The sequence below is a fragment of the Cucurbita pepo genome, chromosome 1, assembly GCF_057944985.1.
Source record: "Cucurbita pepo subsp. pepo isolate OVF chromosome 1, ASM5794498v1, whole genome shotgun sequence".
NCBI classification, from domain to species: Eukaryota; Viridiplantae; Streptophyta; class Magnoliopsida; order Cucurbitales; family Cucurbitaceae; genus Cucurbita; species Cucurbita pepo.
In genome coordinates, this window is record NC_141798.1 from 16,819,760 (window position 1) to 16,844,133 (window position 24,374).

Genomic DNA, 24,374 nt, shown 5'->3' on the forward strand with positions numbered 1-24,374 from the left:
TCGAGGACTTGTGGGCCTGTTGGTGAGGAACTGGGTCGAGGACTTGTGGGCCTGGAGCTGGGCCGAGACATGCGTGGGCTTCGCGCCTGGTAGGTTGTGGGCCGGTGGGCTCGTATGCCCTGGGATGCTGGATCGGTCTACACGTCGGGTTCGGGTTGACCCAACTCTATGGCTCGTGGACCTCTTTTTCTCTGCAGAAGCTACAAATTTTGATTCCTCCTCTGGTGAGCTCAACGACGTTGGTTCTACGGTAGATTTGCTACAAATTTTGATTCCTCCTCTGGTGAGCTCAACGACGTTGGTTCTACGGTAGATTTACAATGTAAATCTTCCCAAAACACGGTAGATCACGCAGGGTTGAACTTTAGAAGAAGTTCGGAGGAGACCGAGCTCAAGTTCAATGAAAACGAAAGAGGGAAGGATTCTGATCTGTGACAACAATTTACGATTTTTCAACAAAGAACTAATTCGGTGTAATGCTTGAAAACCAAATTTAAATGAGGGAGAAGATTGGGAGAGCATTTCTAAAGAGAATGGGAGAAGAAACGGTTGACGTGTGTTGTTGTCGAGATTGCGTGAATTCCAGCGAGTTGTGTGAATTCCAGCTACTTGCCTGGATACTCACAATTGACTAACGACCAACTTATAATAATAATTATTATTACTACTAATACCTAACGAGTTAAAATCTAGATAAATTTTGAAAAAATATCTAGATAAATTTTGAAAAAATGAAAACTCATATCATTAGAGCGTTGGAAATTAAGCTACTCTTACCATAACCCATCAACCTTAAGAGCTCTAGCGTATTCGAATCCTTGTAAAGTCGTTTAAGACTCGAGTAAAGTTCATGTCTACTCTTTACCTTTTAAAAATCAGGAATATTTGCTACAATGTAACTAGCAGATTTTCAAACATATTTATTTGAAGAATGTAGGCTCATCCCCAATAAAATAATCATAATAATCATTCATACCAGGGCAGGCAAAATGGAAGCTCATGGTCTGAGCTAAAGCTTGGACTTGGGAGCTTGAGGTTCTCTAGACCATGAAGGAGGAATGATTCTGTAATCTTGTGTTGGCTCTTCAGCCTTCTGCTTTTCCCTTTCCTCTTCCTCTGCTTCTTCTTCTTCATCCAATACATCCTTTGAGAATGCATTAGGGTTTGCTTTTATGCAGCTCTGCAAAGCCACAAAAGGATGCACGCAGTCCGATCCCTTCGAAAAATCAATCACAATTTAGCTGTTAGTATGTGCCACAATTTTCTTTGAAGATACCAAACAAACTTTCAATCCCATTCCTGTTTCACTTTAATTCTTATACTTTTACTAATTCAGATTTCCCATCTATTTCATTAAAGCTTAATTCCATTTCGGGCTTCCCCTCAAGGTTTTTAAAATGCAGAGATTTCCACACTATAAGGGTGTTCCGTTCTCCTCCCCGACCAATATGGGATCTCACAATTCACCCCCCTTCAAGGTCCAGCATCCTCGCTGGCACTCGTTCCTTTCTCCAATCGATGTGGGACCCCACCAAATCCACCCCCCTTCTGGGCCCAGGGTTCTTACTAGCACACCACCTCGTGTCTACCCATCTTCGGGGAACAACCTCCTCGCTGGCACATCGCCCAATGTTGGCTCTGAGACCATTTGTAATGGCCCAAGCCCACCGCTAGCAGATATCGTCCTTTTTGAGCTTCCCCTCAAGGTTTTTAAAACGCGTCTGCTAGGGAGAGGTTTCCACACCCTTATAAAGGGTGTTTCGTTCTCCTCCCCAACCGATGTGGGATGTCATAGTTACATTCCTCTTTAGTGAAAAAGCAGAAAATAAACCTAATGTAGTAAATTATAAAAATAATAAATAAAATTTAAAGGAAAAAGTAATAGAAATCTAAGGAGCACATTAGTTGCAGAGTTAGACAAGATTAGTCATAGCCCCTTGTTTCTACTTTTCAACCAAAAACATACTCTAAATAACTTAAATGTACAAACTAATTGCTATTTTGAATTCCAATTATCTCTCACTACCGTCAAAGACATTTGGTAAGTTCTAACGCAAAAGTATGAACCACAATGAAACTTTAAACGTATAGAGAACAAATTGACTCAACAATTAAGGGATAACGATTGAAAATGTAACTTAAAAGTTAGTGGATGGGGTGGTTCCATCTTTTTCCTTACCTTTTCCTCTGCAGTACTCTTGAAGAAGCAGAGAAAAGCATCAGAAAATTGGACCCCACATGGACCTTTACGCAAGTCAGCTATGCAGGGGCACTCTAACGCTCTGTTAGCTTTGGCCTCAAGAGACTGAAAGAAGCATAGGTCAACTTCTTTGTTGGCAATTCCAACTTCAAAAGAAAACTTAGATCTTTAGAGTGGACAAACCTCATTTGCTTCATTGCCATAAGCTGCAGCTTCTGCACGAATGACAACAACGTTGTTGATTATCAAACATGTTCTCAAATCTAACACCAAACAAAAATAGTACAACAGGAATTGCAAACAATATTTAATTTTATCTGTATTTAAACCTAATAAACTTAAAACAAAGAATTGTTAAATTACACTAGACAAATAATATCGTTCTGTTTCAGATTAAATGACAGTATCATTCAATTTTTTCGGTCATCTCTTGTGATGCGAGCTTAGTATTTCACAACTGACGTGTGGTAGTTTGTGGTTTTCTTTTCATAGACACTTTCAGTTTGGGATCATATGAACTCTATAGTATTCTCCCTTACCTGAATAATAACGCACGAGCTCACTTGTTAGTCTACAGAAAACAGCAGTTTTATGGTAGTATGGCTGCAACAATTGCTTAGCATTTTGCTCAAAAAAATTCCCCATCAATGAAGAACTATAAAATAAACCACATGCAGTTGAAGCATGGTGCAATCAGGTTAAGTTTTCACTGGAAAATTTTCGATTGGATGCACTCCTCTAAGAAGTCTGGTCTACAAGTAACCTCTCACAAATTAGATCGATACAACTTTCATCCGTGAAAAATTTGGCCCTCCAATTCTTAGAAGCTACAGATTAGAAGCCTGAAGAACACCTTCCAGCAGCAAGAAACTAACGAGTGTTGTCCATTGTGTTTATCCCCTCATACAATAATGCCGACAGACAGACCCATGAAATTTCCTTATTCACAGAATCAAAAAAATAAAATACCGACCACTAAATGGAAGCTGATGACTTCTTCACAGGTGGTTGTACAATTAAATGAAATTGTTTTGCAAGTCATGGGATATCTACAATCGTCTCTTCCCCACGTGAATTTATAAAAATGAACAAAGAGGCTATCCTTCGTTTCAAACAATTCAAACTTCCTATTGAAACCAAACATGAAACAAAAATCTTAGTCCTCTATTTGATGGTGGACGAGAGTTACCACTCGTTTAAAGTGCTGAAGAACAAGGAATCCACGTTAGATTATCTTGTCATCCCTCCTATATCTCTTTCCAAAATGAGAGAGCTGAACTAAAGCATCGCTGTCCTGTTGAAATTGAATTAACTCTCCTACCTCTAGCCTATAGGCCACTTTAAGTTGTGTGCTGTCAGCTTAGTATTTCACATATTTGGATAGTAAGTGACTCTTCATTTGTGAAGTATTGCCAGTACAAGCTCATGTATTCTGTAACCCTCCCGCATGTTCCAACAAGCTCTCTTCAACTCAATGCTTAGTCTCAAACTACCAGAAACCTCAGTTTCATTTAGAAAACCTTATTTAATCTTCCAATACAAACACGGCAACGTTCCAAGAACTGAATGTAGTTAAAACATGCTACGAAGGAAAGAAAAAAATCAATAAAACGAACAGAAAATCAACTCAGCAAAATTCATGATACTCCATAGATCTTTTAGCGCTCGAAATTTAAATTTCTCGAACACGATTCGTTCTCACATGAAAAAAATCGCTTCGTTAACCTACAGACACAGTTTTATAGACACTAGGAATACGAACTGAACAAAAAGACAAGAAGAACTCAGTAAGAAGACGACGAACCTGCAATTAGAGAATCCATGGAGGGAGATTCCGAAGAGGAACCGGAGACAGGACTTGGAGACGGATTCCGGCTTTGTGGTAGATCGTTCGGAGACGATGCCGCTGCTACGCTCTCCGTTTGACCCATCCTTCTCTCAAGTCCACAACTCAAGTTGGAAACCGTATAAGCTCTGAAAAGGCGGACCGAAGAAAAATGGAGCTTTTTTAAAAAAATAAAAGAATAAATAAATAAATAATGACTTTTTTTATATAAAAAAAATAACTTTTTAAAACAAATAATAAGATTTTTTTTAAATAAATTTTTAATAAAAAAATTGCTAATTATCTTATTTAATTTGTTTTATTTTTTAAAATGATATTATTACCGTATTAATCTCTAACTATGCTCATTCACATATTTATTTAAGTCAAAATCTTATTTTAGTAATATTAATAAATAATATATTAATTTAATTATGATGAAAATTTAATGTCTAAAATGAATGAAGTTAAAATGTTTAAATCTTTCGAAAATATATTGTTTAATATATTTTTAAGATTTTTATATTATTTTTTAAAAATCTTATTATTACATTATATAAAATATATATATATATATATAAATTTTAAATATCGAACGTCACAATGTATCCCTAATATTGGTAACATCTACTACAAATGTTAAATATTCTAACATTGGGTTGGATTGTAACCTTATTTTTGAGTTGGTCTGGTTTACCTGACAATAAAAAATGTAAATCTATAAATGGAATAGAACTTTCGGTTTTTTTATAAGTTTAACTCAACCAAACCGAATAAAATCTAACACAATCCAATCTTTATAGTTTGGATTGTCCAGTAATTAAATTGAAACATTTTTTAAATCATAAAATTAAATTGCCAATATGAACGTAACACAATACTACAAAATTGGATCTTGCCACCCAGAGATCATAAGTTTAAATTTTCCCACCAATTTAAACTATTTTGTTTAACTACTTTGTAATTAATAAAAAAATTATTAAAATTGAAAAATTAATCCAGATAAAGCGTACGAGTCACTACTATATTTTTCGTCCAAAATTCTAAAGATTTTATACTTTAATGATAATTTTGAAACATTCGTGAAATGTCATGAGTAATTGAATTCATATAAATATTTGATATGAACTAGGGGTGTACATGGTCCGGGTTGGGTTGGGTTGAACGATTTTTTTGACCCAACCCAAAAGTTCGGGTTGGTTGGATTGGTAACCCAACCCAACCCGAAACTTTTCACAACCCGACCCAACCCAACCCTCTATTTTTGAGTTAGGTTCGGGTTGGGTTGTTAAATTTTTTTTTTTAAGTTTTATTTATTCATAATTTATAATTATTCGGATACAATCTTATATAAAATATATTAAAGATTTACGAACAAACACAAATCAATCCATAATTATTAAAAAAACAAAAAACAAAAAACAACGAGCGAAATTGTAACATATTAACATAGTTCGAGTGAAATTTATGACATATTAACATAGTTTAATATGTCATAAAGTAAAGAATGCCGGACATTTCTTGAAAATGGGTTAAAATAGAAAAAGTATAAAGATATATCATGAAATTAAATAAACAATAAAAATGATTAGTTTAAAGATATGGTATATAAATATATATATATATATATATATATATATATATATATATATATATATATTTTAATTGAAATATGTTTACTTATACATCATCACATAGATAGTCCTAAACTATTAGAAAAATAATATATATATAAAATTGTGATATAATAATGTTACGTACCAATAGAAAATAAATACATTAGAATTTAGAATTACTGATTTATCTATCTTTAAATATATTTAGAAATATAATAACGTTGCAACAAATAGAAAATAAATATATTAGAACATAATTGGTGAACATTCAACTAGCAAAATATATGGTTTATCTTTAAATATATTTAAATTAAAATTTACAATTACTTGTCTATCTTTAATCGTTAGGATTCGAACTAATGTGTGAGTCTTTTTCAACCGGCCTTTTATATATTTGAATTTGGCTCGAGTCAACCCGAGGGTTTTACCCACGAACCCGAAATCGAACCGATTCAGTTTGGGTTTAGAAAAATGAACCCAACCTACCCGAAATGCTAATCCAACCCAACCCAATCCTTGTAGTTCGAGTTGGGTCGGTCCGGGTTGTCGAATTGTCGGGTTGAATGTACACCCCTAATATGAACCAAGAGACATCAATTATACAATATACTTTATTGTTAAAATTATCAAAAAGATATTTCAATTCATATCACATTAAAGAAGAATGAAGTTTCATGTTATAAATTTTGAGTGAATTACAATTTAGAGCAATTTAGAGTTATTATATTTCAGACTTTTATTTACATTAAGTTACAATTACATAATGGTTAATTATGATCATTGAGTATGAATGTTACAATTCTCGTAATGTCTTTAATAGTTTCATTTTGAGGCTATATAAAGCCTTGTATTTGTAAGAAGACTTAAAAACTATAATAAAATGAGCATTTGTGCTTTTCTTGAGCCAATGACTAAGTTTATTTGCAATTCTATGTAGTTTAGGTTGCATGTAGAATCATTCAAGCTCGACATGATCAATCTTGCTTGTGGAGTGATTCAAATCTTAATTAAGTGTTCTTGCGTTGAGATATTTGATCAACAAGAATCATTCAAGTTAGACATGATCGATTTTGCTTGTGGAGTGATTCAAATCTCAAACAATGTTCTTGCCATGAGATATTCGATCAACAAGGTAATCCGAATCTTACTCCCCTTGTAGTGATTTCCACATATCAATATTTTTTTAAACAGATAACATTTTTTTTGACAATGTGAATTTTCGACTTCATGGAAAGAACGAACAATTCAATTATCATCGAGTAAGCTCACTTTAATGTATGATATGTAATGTAATAAACTGCCATTATAAATCAATTTGAGCATAGTTTAACTGATTAAAACATTATATAGGATCAAAATATTAAATATTTAAATTTAAAAAAAAGATATTTATGAAATTTGATTAAACTACGAGAGTGTCAACTCAAATGATACGTGAACCTACAAACTCAGATTAACTAACTCAAACTATAAAAATCGGGTTGAAATAAAGTTTTTTTTTATATTTGAGTTCCGTCGAAGTTTTGGAAACAACAAATTGAATTTTGTTTGAAGACTGTCATTTTTTTGTTGGGTCAGTCGTGTTGGATGATGAAAGTCCTACATCGGCTAGTTTAGGGAATGATCATAGGTTTATAAGTGAGAGATACTAACTCCATTGGCGTGAAGTCTTTTGGAGAAGCCCAAAGCAAAGCCATGAGAGCTTATGCTCAAATGGACAATATCACACGATTGTGGAGAGTCGTGTTCCATCTAACAAGCCGAACTAACCCAAAAATAGGGTTATAACTCAACACTATTTTTAAATATAATTTTTTTATTTGAGTTTTATGATATTTTAATTATTAATATAATATATCAGATAGATAAATATAATTTTTTAAAAATAATTAAAAAAAATACAACTCAACCATTTCACTCAAATCAATCCAAAATAGGGAATTGAGTTATAAACTTTATTTGAGTTGCTCGGGACACCAATCCATTCAAATTGATGCACTACGGAATTGAAACAAATGATGATGGAACCATCCAAACAAAATTTAAAATTTTAAAACCATAGGATTTACGAAAGAAATAATGCATGTGATCATTCCATGACGAAAATGAGAGCAGATGATTCGAGGAAGAATAATGTGAGAGGCTGAACTGGAGAAACATTGACTACGAACAGGTTCAAATCATCTCTCTCGATCAATCCATTTCTTCAATTTGTAATTGCTCATTCAACGATTTCGAATTAAACTGGACAAATATCCGGTTTCCGCGAGATAATGGCGAAGAAAGTGAAGGTTACAACAGGGATCGAGCAAATCATCTCTCGATCAATCCATTTCTTGAATTTGTAATTGCTCATTCGACAATTTCTTAAATTGGACAAATATCTGGTTTCCACGAGATAATGGTGAAGAAAGTGAAAAGTACAGGATTCGAGACCTTGAAAAAGAACCAACCGAACACATTCAGATCCATCTTTCACCGCAAAAAAACGAAGAATGGAGACGATTCTCCTTATTCCATCCCTCAGCTCTCTTCCTTCGCAAATTCTGTTGTCGCTCGTTGTTCCAAGTATTTCTTCATTTTTGTATTGGTCGAATGTTTTCTTTGCTGTTATCTTGTATATTTCTGCACGAGTTTGCATGCATTGTAATGTTAATGCTGAAGACTTTATCTTACAATGTCAGCTGCTATTTTTCTTCAAAATTTGATGTGTTTACCATCTATTTTGTGATACTATGACTGTTATTCATGCGTAATGATAAAATGCTACCGTACTGGTGATATACTTGAGTAAAAGTTGTTCTAACATGTGATTTGAAGTAGGATGATTAGTTGTTCATCATGTGCAAATGACTGATTCTCGGGAATTTTTCTAGTTACTGTTGAAGAACTCGAATATGACTATTAATAATCAATCGCTGCACTCATGATCCATGGACAATAATGCGAGTATGTGTGAAGCCCGTCCATTCAAATTAGGCATATCTTTCAAACTAATCACTTCCTCTTGTTCTTCTTCATTAACTATTGCATTATTGCACAGTTTACACATTTTTAGCCAGAGGATTTCAATAATTTAAGCGCTTTTAAAGATATGTTGCATGTCATATTGAAGGCATAGTTTGGGTTCAGCATTTGTTATGCAATCTCCACAACTCGACATTGACTTCAGCTTTTATGTCATCGTCATTTCATGCATCTAAAGGCAATTCTGTTATGCAGGATTCTTCAAACGTCCATTGAAGAAATGCAACACATTTTTGATTCAGAGCAACCTGAAGCTAATAAGGAACCCGAAACTTATTCTAGAAGTTTGTTGGAATTTTGCTCATACCAAACACTCTATTCAATGAATAGACGTACAGATTATTTAAGTGACAAGGATTTTCGTCGCTTGACATACGACATGATGCTCGCTTGGGAGTGCCCTGGTAGTGAAACCGAACCACTGCCGCAAGTGAGACAGTCTACCATTATTATACTCCATTGATATTTAGTAAGATAGAGTGAGATTATCACTTAAATGCATCTTTCTTTTCTCTCGTGGGGTTGGAGATGGGATGTGGAGGGGCGGAATTTGGGATAATTTTAGCTTTTAGTTTGTTTTTAAAAAATTTATTTACAAAGATAGTAAAAAAAGAGGGAGAGAAGAAATTGATGGTGTTTCTAAATCCTCTTTCCAACTGTAGGAAACTGCTTCTTGCAGTAAATGAGGAAGTAGAGGATAAGGAAGAGTGGTCACTATTTTATTCAAATTCTAAAAACATGGCTGTTCGGGTTCATAACATTCTTGTTTTCTTATCTGCAACTTGATAGGCACTTATGTTATCTCATGTCTAGGATGGGTACTTTGAAGATTGTTTTGCTAGCATTGACGGAGATTTTGAGGTACTAGTTTTTAGAACTCTTGTATTATGATGATCAGGTTGATGACAAGAAAACTGTTGGACGAGAAGCTTTTGCACGGATAGCTCCTGCTTGCATTGCGCTTGCCGATCTCATAACTGTTCACAATCTTTTTGACTCTTTGACGAGTTCTTCAAGTCACCGACTCCATTTTCTTGTCTTTGACAAGTATATAAGAAGTCTTGAAAAGTAAGAACTTGCTTCGTTAGTGTGAAATTGTGTGATTTTATACATGTGATCGAAATCGTTTCTCCAACTTATACAGGTTTAGTTAACAAAGCTTTAAATGTGTGATATACAGTTTTTGTTCTACACAAAACAGAAAATGAAATGGTTATCAAACATACACCTTGGATTTTATGATCTTCTATTTTGAAGTTTGTTCTTTTAAGATTAGTTTTTTGTTTCTTCAACGAAAGTTGATTTTAAGATCAGTTCTGGATTCATGTTTTTGGTTCAGTAAAGTATTATTTAATCCGCTTTTGCTCAGTTTATACTTCTGCAGCATTGTTAGAATGATTGTCGTTTAATGTTCGGGTTTTTATATTACATGCGGTTACATTCAAGCTTGTGTGTAGTGTATGATAATTGCACCTTGTAACAGAAATATATTGCAACTATTATATATTAATTTTATTTTTTTTGTGAATATCAAATGGTCACTGAAGAAGTCTTAAGGTGGGACCTATCTGTTTCTGGATCATGACCTTTTCTGTTCCAGACTAAGTTAGTTCATGGACTAATATCACTCTTAGGAAAGGATTATCACGACATCTGTTTCACTAATATCACTCTTAGGAAAGGATTATCACGATATCTGTTTCGCAGGGTTATTAAGGCAACCAAACATGGATTGCACCCATCAACTGGAAGTCTTCATCTTTCCGAAGGAGAAATTGTCCTTGAAGTTGAGGGTACGCTACCCACTCAACCAGTGCTTCAGCATATTGGCATTTCTGCGTGGCCTGGTGAGTCTTGTTTCTACAAATGTAATCCAAGACTAAACAGATTGAACTACCTCAGTTTAAATTTTGAAGATTGAAGTTTAAGATCCAAGTTTCCTTCTCTCTATCATAGTTTTTTAGCCATGAATAAAAATTCATGTTTCTTTCCTTTTTTTTTTTTTTTTTTTTTTTTTTGAAAAATTCAGCATTCCTTACTTTGTCGGTCAAAATATATATTATCCATGTTGGATAGATTATAGTTGTTTATTGACTAAGAAAGGGGAGATAGTTCTCTCTTTGGAGATTTTGGCCCAGATTATGAGCTTTTTTTTGGATTATAGATTTTGGAAGTTGTAGTGTATAAAATAGTTAATTATTTTGTGACTAAAGGATTGATGCTTTCAAATTGGAGGAGAAAAGAGATAAGTCTTCCTTTTTCATAAGATTGCTGTGGAATCAAGTGCAGTGGTTAGAACCATCGTTGTTTTTTCATCTCTATTTCCAATAAACTTAAGTTGCAAAAAAAGGTGAATGAGTTCTATTTGAAAGCTGAAATTGTAATTTTTTCTATTGAGTCTTTCATTGTCTAAGATGAATGCTTGACTTGCATTTGAATAATTAAAAAAAAAAAAAAAAAAAAAAAGGTGCATTCTGATAAATGAATAAGAAGTGCATTCTGATTCTCGTAAGTGTAAGAAGAGAGGTTGGTTTGTCTTTTTAGGAAATGGTTAGAGAGTTCCAATAAATCTCTTCACACTAGGACTGCCCAAGGAGTCACAATAAAGCTCTTAAGTTGCAAAAGATGTATGAAGACCAAGGAGTCACAATTAAGCTCAACTGGCCAGAAACTTTAAATTCCCCAGAACTCACACTAGAACTACTCTAATCTACTCAAAGTTGGCCTAGAAACACCAGAAAATCACCAACGAGAGCCATCACACATATGTAACTTCATTGACATAGATCCATTTTTGTCCCATTGACATAGTGAAATCCCCCGGGGGAACCATTCTTGTCCTAGAGAAATGCTTTTGGACATTTTCTACAATAGGAGTCTAAAAGAATAAACTTACGGGGGTTGTGTTGATATGAACCAAGGCATCTCAATCATGTAATATGAAGTTCGAGGAAGATGTGAAAAAAATGTTGTTCAAATTACCACTAGATAAACTCTAGTCACATTAAGTGAAGTCATGTTTCATTAGTATATTTTTTCAGTTTTATGACTTTTTATTTACTTTTTAGATTAAATTTATATACTAGTTAATTATGGTCATAAAGTGTGAATGTTACCACTCTTGAAATGTATCATCGAAGATCAAGGGTTTTATTTTGAGGCTATATAAAGTCATGTTGTCTTTGTAAAATAGACTTGAAAAATGTAGTAAAAAGAAAGTTTTCTTTGCAATTCTATATAATTTAGATTGCGAGCTTAGAATTATTCAATTTTGAGTTGATCAATCTTGCTTGTGGAGTGATTTGAATCTCAAACAAATTTTCTTGTCTTGAGATATTTGATCAATAAGGTAATCTGAATCTTACTTTCCCTTGAGGTGATTTCTTATTGTTTTGGTGTTCTTGTATATTTTAGATTTAAAAGTCTTATTTTTAAATAAGGTTGTTAGATCAAATTCTCGGGAGTTTCATAACATTTGAGATTTAGGGGTTTGCATATTCATAAGGGTTTTTGGATCCAATAGGCTAGGAGTTTCATATCATGTGTGATATAGTATTCACTTGATTGCTCTGCGGTGAAGATATTCATCAAGCGTTTTCCCTCCACATCTGCGTTTGATCTGGTTTATCTATTCATGCAGGGAGGTTGACACTGACCAATCATGCCTTCTACTTTGAGTCACTGGGTGTTGGTATATACGACAAAGCTGTTAGATATGATCTGGGAGCTGGTATGAAACAGCAAATAAAACCTGAACTTACAGGACCATTGGGTGCTCGTCTATTTGATAAAGCTGTTATGTACAAGTCAACATCTGTGTATGATATCTCTTGATCGATATGAAATACTTTTATATATTCTAGTCCCTAGGTTCTAATCTTTGTTTTCCCTTCCTTTGAGGTTATTTTTATTAATTTATTTTATGGTTAAACGCTTTAATGATCCTTTACAGGATAGAACCTGTTTATTTGGAGTTTCCTGAATTCAAAGGCAGTTCTCGGCGGGATTATTGGTTGGATATCTGTCTTGAGGTCCTGCGAGCACATAAGTTTATCAGGAAGAACAATCTTAATGAAACTCAGAAATCAGAAGTACTTGCAAGGGCAATTTTTGGCATTTTCAGAATTCATGCAGTTAAAGATGCTTGTCATGTTTTTGCATCACAATACAGAACATTACTCACTTTTAATCTGACAGAAAGTCTTCCTGGGAGAGATTCAATTTTGGAAACTCTCTTGAGTCGATTGATGTTGATAAATAGAGATAGTGTTCAGCATGATGCTTCTGGGAATCCACCTGCAAAGCAGCAACGACAATTGTCTCCAATTTTTCTTCTATCATTAAGTCAACTTGGATTCACCTTACAGAAAGAGATAGGTTATGAATGCGATGCAGTCTTAGTTGGAGATGTTTGGGTTTGTGAGACTAATCCCTTGGACGTTATAGTGAGACAATCAATATCAGATTCAGGCAGGGCTGAAGCTGCACAAGCAACTGTTGACAAAGTGAAAGTGGAGGGTATTGATACAAATCTTGCAGTAATGAAGGTAAGTTTGTTGGAGAAAACAATTTCCTTCTATGAGATACTTGGAAGATACGCAAGCTATCGAGTTAAAATTTAAATTGATTTAACTTGTAGACTTGTATATCTTCTTGATCAACAACTCTTATCATCACTATCATGTTTCAATGTTTTTTCTTTTATTTTACATACTGGAGGAAATATGGGGAATTTCAATCTCCACTTCTCTGTTTGTGTGAACCAAATTGATAAATTTAATACCGGATAGGTGGTAATTTTTTGCATGCTTGAACGATTAACCAAAGAAAAATATTGAATTCTTTGGGAGTGTATCTTGGATCTGAATCTTTCTCTCTCTGTCCAGGAACTGTTGTTTCCATTTCTGGTATTGGCTAGAAATATTCAAATTTTGGCCTCATGGGAAGACACTTTCACATCAACATTTTTTCTACTGCTGTTTTGCTACGCTATTATATGGTAACTACTAATTTTCTGGAGCTTTCATGTTTGTGTCGAAATAGAGCATTGATATCTTGGTGTGCCGCTTAATTGACTCATAAATAACTGTGTTCCAAAGCAAAGCTTGTAAGTTATATGCATGCTATAGTATGCTGGTCTTTTTTACTTTTACCTATTTGAAGGCTGTGTTTGGATTAAGTTCTTAATCTGTCAAGACATTTTACGTGGATAGGATTTCAGCACATTTGATCATGAGTGATTATGGAATTGATAATAGTTTTTCGGGCATAATCATAAATCTTCATGCTTTTTGGTAGTAAAATTTATTAGTGATGAGCTTGAGAAGTGATAGAAGGGTCTTTTATTTCATTTTGATATTTATTGTATCCACTTAGGTCCATCAACTCTAACTTTCCTAAAGAAATTGTGATTTAAAGGACATTGGAGCAGCTTTACCATTACGTGGTTCTGCAAAGAAACTTCATGATATGCCTTTCTTGTAACTTCTTGATCAATCTATGGTTACAATTTCCAGATACTCACCAATTTTAGCTTCATTTTGCTAGGATCAACAACCTATTGAATTTATCTCCAGTTTTAACCTTAGAGGGTAGAAGAAAGTCCTCTAGCCTTTGAGTTCATGCTTGTGGTCTCCTTTGGTACATCTGGTTGGAGCACAACGACATGATCTTCTCATTCTCTTTCTTTTAATTTTATGAAAACTACACTTCTATTGAGGGAGATGATGAAAATGGGAAGGGACATCCAGAAAAGGGTCCATCAGAAGGAGCCAGACAAAACTAACTATATAAAAAGGGCTTTGTTCTCCTTCGAAACTAACACTCCAATTGTAACGGCCCAAGTCCACCGCTACCAGATATTGTCCTCTTTGGACTTCCCCTCAAGGTTTTTAAAACGCGCCTGATAAGGAGAGGTTTCCACACCCTTATAAAGAATGCTTTTTTCTCCTCTCCAACCAATATGGGATCTCACACCAATAGAGGCATGAAACTCGGCCAGAGGCACACCTCCTTCCTCAATCTCAATCCCTTTAAGAAGTCCATTGCTTCTCCCAATCCCCAAAGGTTAAAAGAAGATCCTTATTGAAGTTGAAGATTCTGCAATTATAGCATTGATCCCGAACACTTCTTTCAGACCTCCAAATTTAAGTTCGGAGAGGAATTGAAAATTTTGTTGGTTAATGTTGTTCAGCGAATGACAGATGCAATTGAAAAAATGTCCAGGAGCTTGGAACCAGTGGCTATAACCGATCAAATGACTTGAAAGAAAGAGATAGTATGCCGTTACCAAATACTTTTCGCAAAATGCACCAATTAGGATTTTGGATAATGTTGGTATTCCTTATCTGAATAAGATGTTTATAAATGATGATTGATAAGCTTCAATTGAATGGCTAGTTAATATTTTTTCCCCTCGTTTTAGCTATTGTTACATTCTGATTTTACTTGCAATTAACCTCTCAACTTCATTCCATATATCAAAGTTTTAGTGGGAGGTAATAATAGCTTGAGATCAACGAAATTTTTCCATGTTGAAATGCAGGAATTGGATAAGGTTTTTTTTGCCTTGCATTCTAGTATCTCTTGCGGTTCTCATGACTTGCCGCCGGAAGTTTGGCCAAAGCAAGCCACTAGAACCCTACAGGATCACGGCCCCCCCTAATCGAAATGCTGTAGAACAGTTGCTGACCTTGCAAGAAGTCATCACTCAAGTTGAAGCATTGATCCAAGACGGGAATATCTTTCTCCTAAAAATAAGAGCTCTCTTATTTGCAGTACTTCCACAGGTAAATATTATGAATATTTCCTTGAAGTAAAGCCATTATCTGATTATTTGACTATTTCCTTTATCTTCTTCACCAGAAAGTACTTCAGAGGATGATCTGAATCTTGTACATTTTAACCCAACCCCTCTTTGAGTCTTGCTTCTAAATTTGTTTGTTTTTCTCTCTCTTGGAGTCCTTTTTCTACTCGACTTTTGGTGGTTTGTGTGGTGGCGGCTTCTCTTTATCTTTTAACTACAGCTGTAGTGCTTTTTAAAAACGAAAAACTATAAAGAACCAGGCTTCAAAGGAAACATATCCCAGCCAGAGCACACATATCTTCCCAATACCTTTCCAACCCTTTAAAAATTATCTCATTCCTCACCCAAATCCTCCAAAAAAACTAAATAACTGAGAGGAAGAGAAAAATATGCTTGAGATTGCTGGCCTTATCATGAAAGGTTGGATGGAATAAACATAGTTTATAGGTCAAGACATCTATTCCTTCCTTTGAGATGGAATGATAAGAAATCAATCCAAAGGAAAGCTATGATACCAAATGATAAGGAATCAACCGAAGGAAAACTCTGATACCAAATGATAAGGAATCACTACAAGGGAAGTAAGATTCGGATTACTTTGTTGATCAAATATCTCAAGGCAAGAACACTTGTTTGAGATTCGAATCACTCGATCATGTCAAGCTTGAATACATGCAACCTAAACTATATAGAATTACACAGAAACTTAGCTATTCGGTAAAAGAAAGCACAAATGCTCATTTTACTACATTTTTCGAGTCTATTTTACAAAGACAATATACATGGCTTTATATAGCCTCATAATTAAAACCCTTAACCTTCCATGAGGCATTCCAAGAGTTGTAACTTTTATATTTATGACCATAATTAGCCACTATGTCTACTCTACGACCATAATTAGCTACTATGTAAATAAATCCTTTAAATACGTTAAAGAAACATCATAACTAGAAATTATTATTAAAAAAAAAAAAAAAAAAAATGAAGCTGCATATGAAGTATCTTGAGGCATTTGTTGCATAAATGAAACTTGATTTTTCTTAACGTGGCATCAATATTATATGATTGAGATATCTTGGTTCATATTATGAGGTTTCCATCCCCTCCCCCACATTGTACTAAAAAAAAAATCCTCCATTCTTTCTTTCTTTCTTTGTTTTTTATTTTTTTTATGTAAGCTTAAGAAATATTTGGCCTTTAGCCTCTAGCGTTTTTGTACTTTTCAGAAGTCATCAAGTATCATATTTCCTGTGTATATAAGCTTGTAATCCCTTGATCTTTGTTGCAGGAGACGGACATGGCTGCTATAGTGCTGGTTTTTGCAGCTTTTGTTTTTGCATTTATGCCATTTAAGTACATAATTATGCTAGCATTAGTAGAGGCATATACAAGGGAAATGCCATGCAGGAAGGAAACCAGTTACAAATGGATTAGACGGGGAAGGGAATGGTGGATTAGAATTCCAGCAGCTCCTGTTCATCTTGTCAAACATGATGATAAGAAAAAGAAATCATAAAGCGAGTTGATGGGTCGAGATTTTGCATATCGTCTCATCACCATAGTGAAGATATTTTTGTATGTATATATATATGTCTAATTTATTAATGTCTCGAGAAATCTATATTTCCTTAAAAAGATTACAGTCGCACGATTCTCATTATATTTGCAGTGGGTAACTCACACAGGCACGCACGCTCACACGCAAGTTACAATAGTTAGAACATGAAAAAAAGAAAGAAAGAAAGAAAAGGTTTTGTAGTGCCAAGATATGGACTAGGCAATTCAGATTCTTATGTTTAGTGAGATAGAGGATGTAACGACATTGTCTTTTTTGGGCTTTCCCTCAAGGCTTTACGTAGGATTTAGATGGGTTTGTTTGATATTGTTTAGACCATTTCTAGGAAGTTCTTTTTATTGTAAATATTTTGTTGTGAGAGTTGTTTATTTGGCTTTAATGGCTTTTAAAAAACACTTATTGACTTCATTACTTTGGGTTCGGTCGTATAAATATTGGTTTTCTAAAAAGGAGAGGATAAAATTTGTGTATCAGTCCTACGTGGCAAGCAAATTATTTAGATACCATTGGATTTGAATCTTATCATGTTCTTCTACTCTCTCTCTAAAGCTAAGTTGGACTCTTCAGAGATTGAAGAATCGTCGTACCGTCGATGAAATTCCGAAACTTCGTAAGTGCATCAAACTTTATATCTATTTTTATTTGGTTTTATTTTTTATCAAAATAAATAGTACAAAGATTCAATTATTATAAATTAAAGGGACTAAATTGTTATTTTCACGAAGAGTTACAAAACTATTATTTACTAAGAATTTTTCAAAAAAAAGAAAATTTTTTAAGGGCATTTTTAAAGTTTTTAAAATTCTCAATTTTTTTTTTAAATAAAAGTTGGATGCAATAAATTTTAATAATGATCTTAATTTTATATATAGTCACAAATCCAAAAGTTAATTTCTATTTATTGAATTCATCTTTTATGGAATTGATCCCCTTTTGACTGTACAAGAATATGTGGAGCTCGGCATGTCTGGAAGCACAGGAGAATGTTCTTTTGCTGATATTATCACAAGTATTCGATATTGGGTCATTCATAGCATTATTATACCTTCTCTATTCATTGCAGGTTGGTTATTCGTCAGCACGGGCTTAGCTTACGATGTTTTTGGAAGCCCTCGTCCAAATGAGTATTTTATACAGAGCCGAAAAGAAATTCCATTAATAACTGGCCGCCGTTTTGATTCTTTGGAACAACTCGATGAATTTAGTAGATCTTTTTAGGAGGAACAAATGACTATCCATAAAACTTATCAAATTTTCATTTTTTATTTTAACAGAAATATGTATTTTTAAAGCAATTCAACCTCCAGAAGTATTTTTTAAAAATAAATTTCGGTAAACATAAAAACGAAACTTTCCAAAGTCTAAAATAAATAATCAAATCTATCCCAAATTTGTCGGTTTAATTCAATCAAAATTTATTAATCAAAACCCTTAAGGCAGTCCCTACAACCAGCTTTCACATTACAAGACAACCCCACGGAATATATGATCTTTATTACTTCAATTATTATATGGATAAAGGTAGAATCATTGACTTTTGAACAATAATAAGTTACTTTAATTCAATTTTCAATTCATCAAATTAAAATAAATATATGCATAAACAATTTTGTTTAATTAAACATAAATTATGGTAACATCAAGTTTTTAAATTATAGATTCTTTTGAACACATTCTTTTTATTTTAAAAGATTAAAAAAAAAAAAAAAAAAATCATAATATAAATATATAAAAAGCATAAGCCATAAACCCAAATCGGTCTTGTAGAACCAAAACCATCAAATCCATATCCAATATCAATACGCCTACGCCTCTTCGTTCTTCTTCTTCATTTTTTCTGGCGGCCGTCTCCGGTTCAGCTCCGGTGGAAATTATTCGTTCACAATTCAAATCAGCATGCCATCGTCTTCGTCCAATTCATCGTCGCCGGAGAATAACCACCTTGATGCTCTGTTATGCTCTGTTCGTCCTTTCCTTCGCGGTGAACTTGGAAAGGTAAACACGAACCTTCCCTCTCTCATCTCTGTCCTCCGTTCCGTCGGTGCCGGCGAGTGTTGGCACAAGCACAGCACCTTCCTCGATCACCTTGTTGATATCTACCGAATTCTCAAAATCTGGAAAGCTCAAGAGCCGGTTTGTTTGTGCGGCCTCTTCCACTCTGCGTATTCCAATTCCTACGTCAATCTTGCTATTTTCGATCCATCTACTGGCCGCGATATTGTTCGTGGCCATGTCGGTGAGGCGGCGGAGAGATTGATTCATCTGTTTTGTATCGTTCCTCGGCAGCATCTAATTCATGACGATCTTCTTTTCCGCTACTCCGATTCGGAACTCGTCGATCACCTCAAAGTTTCCGAGGCATCGCTGAAGAACGCCGTGGAAAACGGACATTTCAACGACGATGAAACCTGGAGAAAGAAACTGCAGTCGATTCTTCCAGCCGATGGCATAACCGTGAAGCACATCAAAACCGGAGAAGACGTGATGGTTTCGAGGCGAGTGGTTGCGATTTTCCTCATGATGACAATAGCCGATTTCAGCGATCAACTCTTCGGATTTCAAGATTTGTTGTTCGAAAACTCCAACGGACGTCTCGAATTCACAGGTAATAATTACACATCTCTCTGGCCTGGAAACGGCAAGCCTGGACTATGGATGAACTCCTCATCAAGAATGGGAGCGATCTACTCCTTAATAGCGAGAGAGGAAACCATTTTAATCGCACAGAGAAAGCGAAACGGCGAATTGGGGCTCAAAACAGAAAGAGACGAGGATTTAGACCTAGTAATTCCCCCAATTTTCAGTAACTGCACAAGAATTCTCGACGCAGATGATCAAATCACAGCAAGGGATTCATACTGGGAAGGTATTTGCAAAACATCTGAAAGAACTGAGGAGTTGCTGTTGAGATGTGTGGAGAAGAATCCGTTTGTTGGTGAGCCGCATGTGGCGTTGGCGCAGCTGTATTTGGGGAAAGGGCGGTTTGAGGAGGCTGAAAAGGAGGCCGAGGAAGGGGTGAGGCTGATGCTTGAATGGGGCAGCGCTTGGGACAAGAGGATGCCATGGGACGGCTGGATTGCTTGGGGAAGAGTGCTGTTGATGAAAGCCAAAGAGAGGACATGGACCAACACATCATGGGGAATCCTCAACTTGGGGCTTGTAAGGTAAGAGAAACTAAATCTTCACTATGTTTTGGTATTAATTAGTCATATCAATTGTGTTCATAAATAGAGTTTTGTGAAGAACATTCCATGGCTGTGTTGCTTGCATCTCATGTTGATATAAATAAAACTTGGGTGTTGTTTTGATCATAAATGAAGTTCATTAGGACATCATAATTGAAGTTGCATGATTATCATATGCCCATTTGCTTCTTCTAAATGATTATTCGACGTTAGTAATAAGTTAGGAATCACCGATCTTCGCAATGGTATGATATTGCCCTCTTTGAGTACAAGCTCTCATGGCTTTGTTTTGGGCTTTCCCAGGAGGTTTATAGATGTATTCCTTTACTTTCAATCCTCCCCCCTGAGGCTTATGAAGCTCTTGAACAACCTTCTCTTAATCGAGGCTCGACTCCCTTCTCTCGAGCCCTCGAACAAATTACACTCTTTATTCAACACTTTAGTCATTTTTTACTACATTTTCGAGGCTCACAATTCTTTGTCCTTCCCTTAATTGAGGCTCGACTCCCTTCTCTCGAGCCCTCGAACAAAGTACACCCTTTCGACACTTTAGTCACTTTTGACTACATCTTCAAGGCTCACAATTCTTTATTCGATGCTTGAGAATTCTATTGTCATGGCTAAGTTTAGAGTATGACTGTGACACCATGTTTTAGAAATTATGGATCTCCACAATAGTATGATATTGTCTACTTTTAACGAATTTGTTTTGGGTTTCTCCAGAAGGCCTCGTAGATGTATTCCTTTACTTATAACCTATGATAATTCCCTAAATTAGCCAACGTGTAACTCACTTGCAACAATCCTCAACCGTATATAATTCAAATGGTTTAAGTTCTTTCTTTTCTTACTTGTCAAACGAGTGGGATAATTAGTGGAAGAATATACCGTATCTGTTTTTGACTCTCCAAAGCCGTGTATATAAAAATCACTACAATTTTTCCGTAACTTGTTTAGAATCTCTTCCTTCTTTATTCACGCAAGCTGCAAATTGGGTAATTGATGTTGAATTTTCTTAATTATTAGTGCAAAGTATTGGTATTTAAACAAAAGTGCATTTTCCATCCAAAAAGTTCTTGAATTCTTTTACAAAACTACCAAAATTGCCCCATTTTTTAATTTTAAAAATAGTATGTAATAAATGGATGAAATATTTGCCTTCAAAGAAAAATTGTTATAATGCTGACAAAGGTGTATACGTCCAATAATAGAAAGAGAAATGTGGACATAGTCGCATATTCCAAGAACATGCACCAAAATATGATATCATTCAAACAAATGGCGGACGCATATGGCCATAAAACTGGCAGAAAAGGCCAAAAAGTTTTACAAAAGCCCAACCCATTAGGCACTCTAATTCTCATTGGGTTAGTTAGAATGGGTTCAAATTCAGTCCTGACAAATGGGTTCAAATTCAAAGAAAAAGACACAAACCTAACAGAAAGAAAAAAAAGAAAAAGGTCACCAATCCTTGAAACGTGTCTGGTGGAAACGTGTCTGGTAGACAGAGGTTTTCACATGTTTATAAAGAATGTTTCTTTCTCATTTCTAACCGATGTGGGTCTCGCACTAATACTCATGTAGATAAAAAATGACCCAAAAAAAATGACAACACAAAAACCGAGTATTTGTACTATATTTGCTTCTAACGCAGCCATAGAATCCAACAGCGGTTTGTGGCTAAATTAGACAGAATTTACAAGATGAAGCTGTTTCTAGCTATTTACTATCACAAAAGACTAACTTGGGAATGTTTTACTCATCTGTTACTTTCTCTGCCTCCTTCTCTGTAACCTCTTCTGTGTCTTTCTCATCCTGAACAAAGATCCCACATTAGCATTTGAATGAATAATCAAATGGATTCAGACAGTTGAGAGCTCAAATCTCACATCTTCGTTCTCAGCGTTTCGGGTTTCCAAGGCTTTTTCGTACTCTGCTTTCAGCTCAGCAGCTTTATCCTGGTAAGGCTTCTTCTCCTGTTCAATCAACTTAAGTTTTAAATGACAGGATTCATAAACATAGACGTGCTTTTAGATGGCAAGTAATCTCACTTCATCTTTCATTGATTTCCATTTCTCACCACCCTCCTTTGCAACCTGAAAAGATTGAAATACTCGATCATGAGACAGAGCATACAATAATTTGATCCCTCGTCATAATTACTATATCAATCCAAGCCCACCGCTAATAAATATTATCCTCTTTGAGCTTTCCTTCCCTTCAAAGTTTTTAAAACGTGTCTACTAGAAATAGATTTTCACCCTTATAAAAAACGTTTCGTTCTTCTCTCCAACCAACATGGGAACTCACAATCCACCCCTTTCGTGACAGCATCCTCATTGGCACTCATTTCTCTCTCCTCTCACCGTTACTACACAAAGCGATATGGGTCTGTGCTAACCTCTTTAATGCCTTTAGACTCAGGATTTGCTTCTTTAAATGACTTTCTGAAGTCGTCCCTGAAGTATTACAATTATTTGAAATTCAGTTAAAATTCAAGTAAATAGGAAATAACACTATAAATCTAATGATTCTGACAATTGAGAGCAGAAGGAATGTGGGAAATTCGCATACATGAAGATAAAGAAGGCTGTAGGAGGGCGCTTGGGGGCATTTGGATCTTTGTCTTTCTTCTTCCTCTTGTCCGTTTTGGATTTAGTGGCTTTTGGTTCCGATGGTGCTGATCTTTTCCTGTAGTTAATTTAACTCAAAACATCAGCTCAACCAGGTAAGAATAAAGAATAACGTGCAGAGAGAGGAGCATAGCGACGGATAAGACACCTTTCAGCTGGCTTTTTAGCTTGAGTTTGCTTCTCGACAGTCTGAGCCTCTACAGGAAACGAGAACAGTAAGAGTTCCAAATCAGAAAAGAATCCGAAAGAAAAAAAAAAATATTCACGAATCCACACGGATATTACCTAAATTCATTCTAATTTTGGTATCGAGGCTACAGCTGTGCATGCTGATTAGGGCGGCCGGAACACTTTTGCCGCACTCATCACTGTAACAGCCAGAAATCAACCATTCAAATCAGAGAAATCAGATTCTTCCATTGCCAAGAAACTTATTGATGTTTTTCATTAACTATCAAAATCAAACTAAAAATGCGAACAGAAAACCACACATTGTTATTGAATGAACAACAAACAAAAGGAAAACACCGTAAACCATAATCTCTTCCGACAATAATTGAAGAAATGGAACGTTAGGAAGGTACAGTACGAACACACCAATGAAACCAACAAAAAACAAAAGCAGTAAAAACGCGCCAAGTTATAAAGGTAAGAAATAATCGTACATCAACAAGAACATTCATAACGAAAGCAAATATTTCATTCAACTTTATAACACAATCGGATTAAAACGCAAGAAAAAAGGCATACATTATCAATGCCAAAGCAAAAATCACTCCAAACACAACTTGTTCCGAAAATATTCGAAGAAATGGAGTGTTAGGAAAGTGTAACACAGACGCCGATTCAACCAACGTAGAAATCAAAGCATAAAGAAAACAAGTTACAAAGATTCAGGAATGTGACTCCGTCCTCTTTAGCTCTCAACCCAGTCGGTGTACAAACCATAACATCCATAGAGAAAATGGAAAGAAACACGCACCATCGAGCAAAAGCACTGCCGTCTTTGGCTCTCACAAGGGAAGGGCCAGTGGTGGCGGCGTCGGAGGGAGCAGCATCCACTCTCTTCCTCGAATTCGACGATCTTCGAACGGCCATTTCCTCTTCTCCGCCGCTGAATCGGTGACTCCGAAAATGCAGAAGAACTGATGGTAATGGGAAGTTTTTCGCGGTGGAAAAATCAAGTGGCCACTGTTATCTAAATTTTGGCGCCCTTAATCCTCGCATTTTATATCGTTTCACGAAGATCTCTGACTTGGATCAATCTTCTACCGTTGATTTTATCAATTTTGTATCGACGTTCCAAATTCATACTCCTGTCAAATGGGCCTTTGATAAACCTGGGCTCGGTTTATTGGGCCTTAGATAAACCTGGGCTCAGGTTATTGGGCCTTGAATAAACCTGGGCTTGAGCTTGGGCTTGGGCTTGGGCTTGGGCTTGGGCTTGGGCTTGGATGAAACTCTTAAAAGATTTTTAAATTAACAGTTTCAATGATACTCCTTTTAA

At 35.3% G+C, this 24,374-nt stretch overlaps 4 protein-coding genes across 5 annotated transcripts; 2 read left to right on the forward strand and 2 right to left on the reverse strand.

The window, feature by feature from the left end:
* Window positions 1-837: 837 nt before the first annotated feature.
* Window positions 838-4,186, reverse strand: MIA40 (Cox19-like CHCH family protein). Its single transcript, XM_023673894.2, has 4 exons — window positions 4,005-4,186; window positions 2,384-2,415; window positions 2,180-2,305; window positions 838-1,216 (listed from the first exon to the last, which is right to left on the reverse strand). The coding sequence occupies exons 1-4, from the start codon at window positions 4,129-4,131 to the stop codon at window positions 1,010-1,012; spliced, it is 492 nt and encodes a 163-aa protein (XP_023529662.2). The 5' UTR covers window positions 4,132-4,186; the 3' UTR covers window positions 838-1,009.
* A 3,517-nt stretch (window positions 4,187-7,703) lies between these two features.
* LOC111792410 (polygalacturonase inhibitor (DUF639)) lies at window positions 7,704-17,078 on the forward strand. 2 transcript variants are annotated; one of them, XM_023673856.2, is made up of 9 exons: window positions 7,704-7,814; window positions 8,864-9,098; window positions 9,567-9,736; window positions 10,376-10,515; window positions 12,309-12,486; window positions 12,621-13,215; window positions 13,555-13,667; window positions 15,213-15,456; window positions 16,762-17,078. In XM_023673856.2, exons 2-9 carry the CDS (start codon window positions 8,889-8,891, stop codon window positions 16,987-16,989), a joined length of 1,878 nt encoding a protein of 625 aa, XP_023529624.2. In that variant the 5' UTR covers window positions 7,704-7,814; window positions 8,864-8,888; the 3' UTR covers window positions 16,990-17,078. The 2 variants fall into 2 exon arrangements, with proteins under 2 accessions (XP_023529624.2, XP_023529614.2); XM_023673846.2 differs by having other exon boundaries at window positions 7,711-8,209.
* A 1,711-nt stretch (window positions 17,079-18,789) lies between these two features.
* On the forward strand, window positions 18,790-20,355 carry LOC111792417 (E3 ubiquitin-protein ligase). The gene has a single exon (XM_023673871.2). The coding sequence runs from the start codon at window positions 18,946-18,948 to the stop codon at window positions 20,215-20,217; it is 1,272 nt and encodes a 423-aa protein (XP_023529639.2). The 5' UTR covers window positions 18,790-18,945; the 3' UTR covers window positions 20,218-20,355.
* A 1,115-nt stretch (window positions 20,356-21,470) lies between these two features.
* Window positions 21,471-24,064, reverse strand: LOC111792423 (high mobility group B protein 7). The gene is made up of 8 exons (XM_023673883.2): window positions 23,850-24,064; window positions 23,153-23,235; window positions 23,016-23,064; window positions 22,809-22,925; window positions 22,636-22,693; window positions 22,286-22,330; window positions 22,124-22,210; window positions 21,471-22,049 (listed from the first exon to the last, which is right to left on the reverse strand). The coding sequence occupies exons 1-8, from the start codon at window positions 23,963-23,965 to the stop codon at window positions 21,990-21,992; spliced, it is 615 nt and encodes a 204-aa protein (XP_023529651.2). The 5' UTR covers window positions 23,966-24,064; the 3' UTR covers window positions 21,471-21,989.
* Window positions 24,065-24,374: the final 310 nt, after the last annotated feature.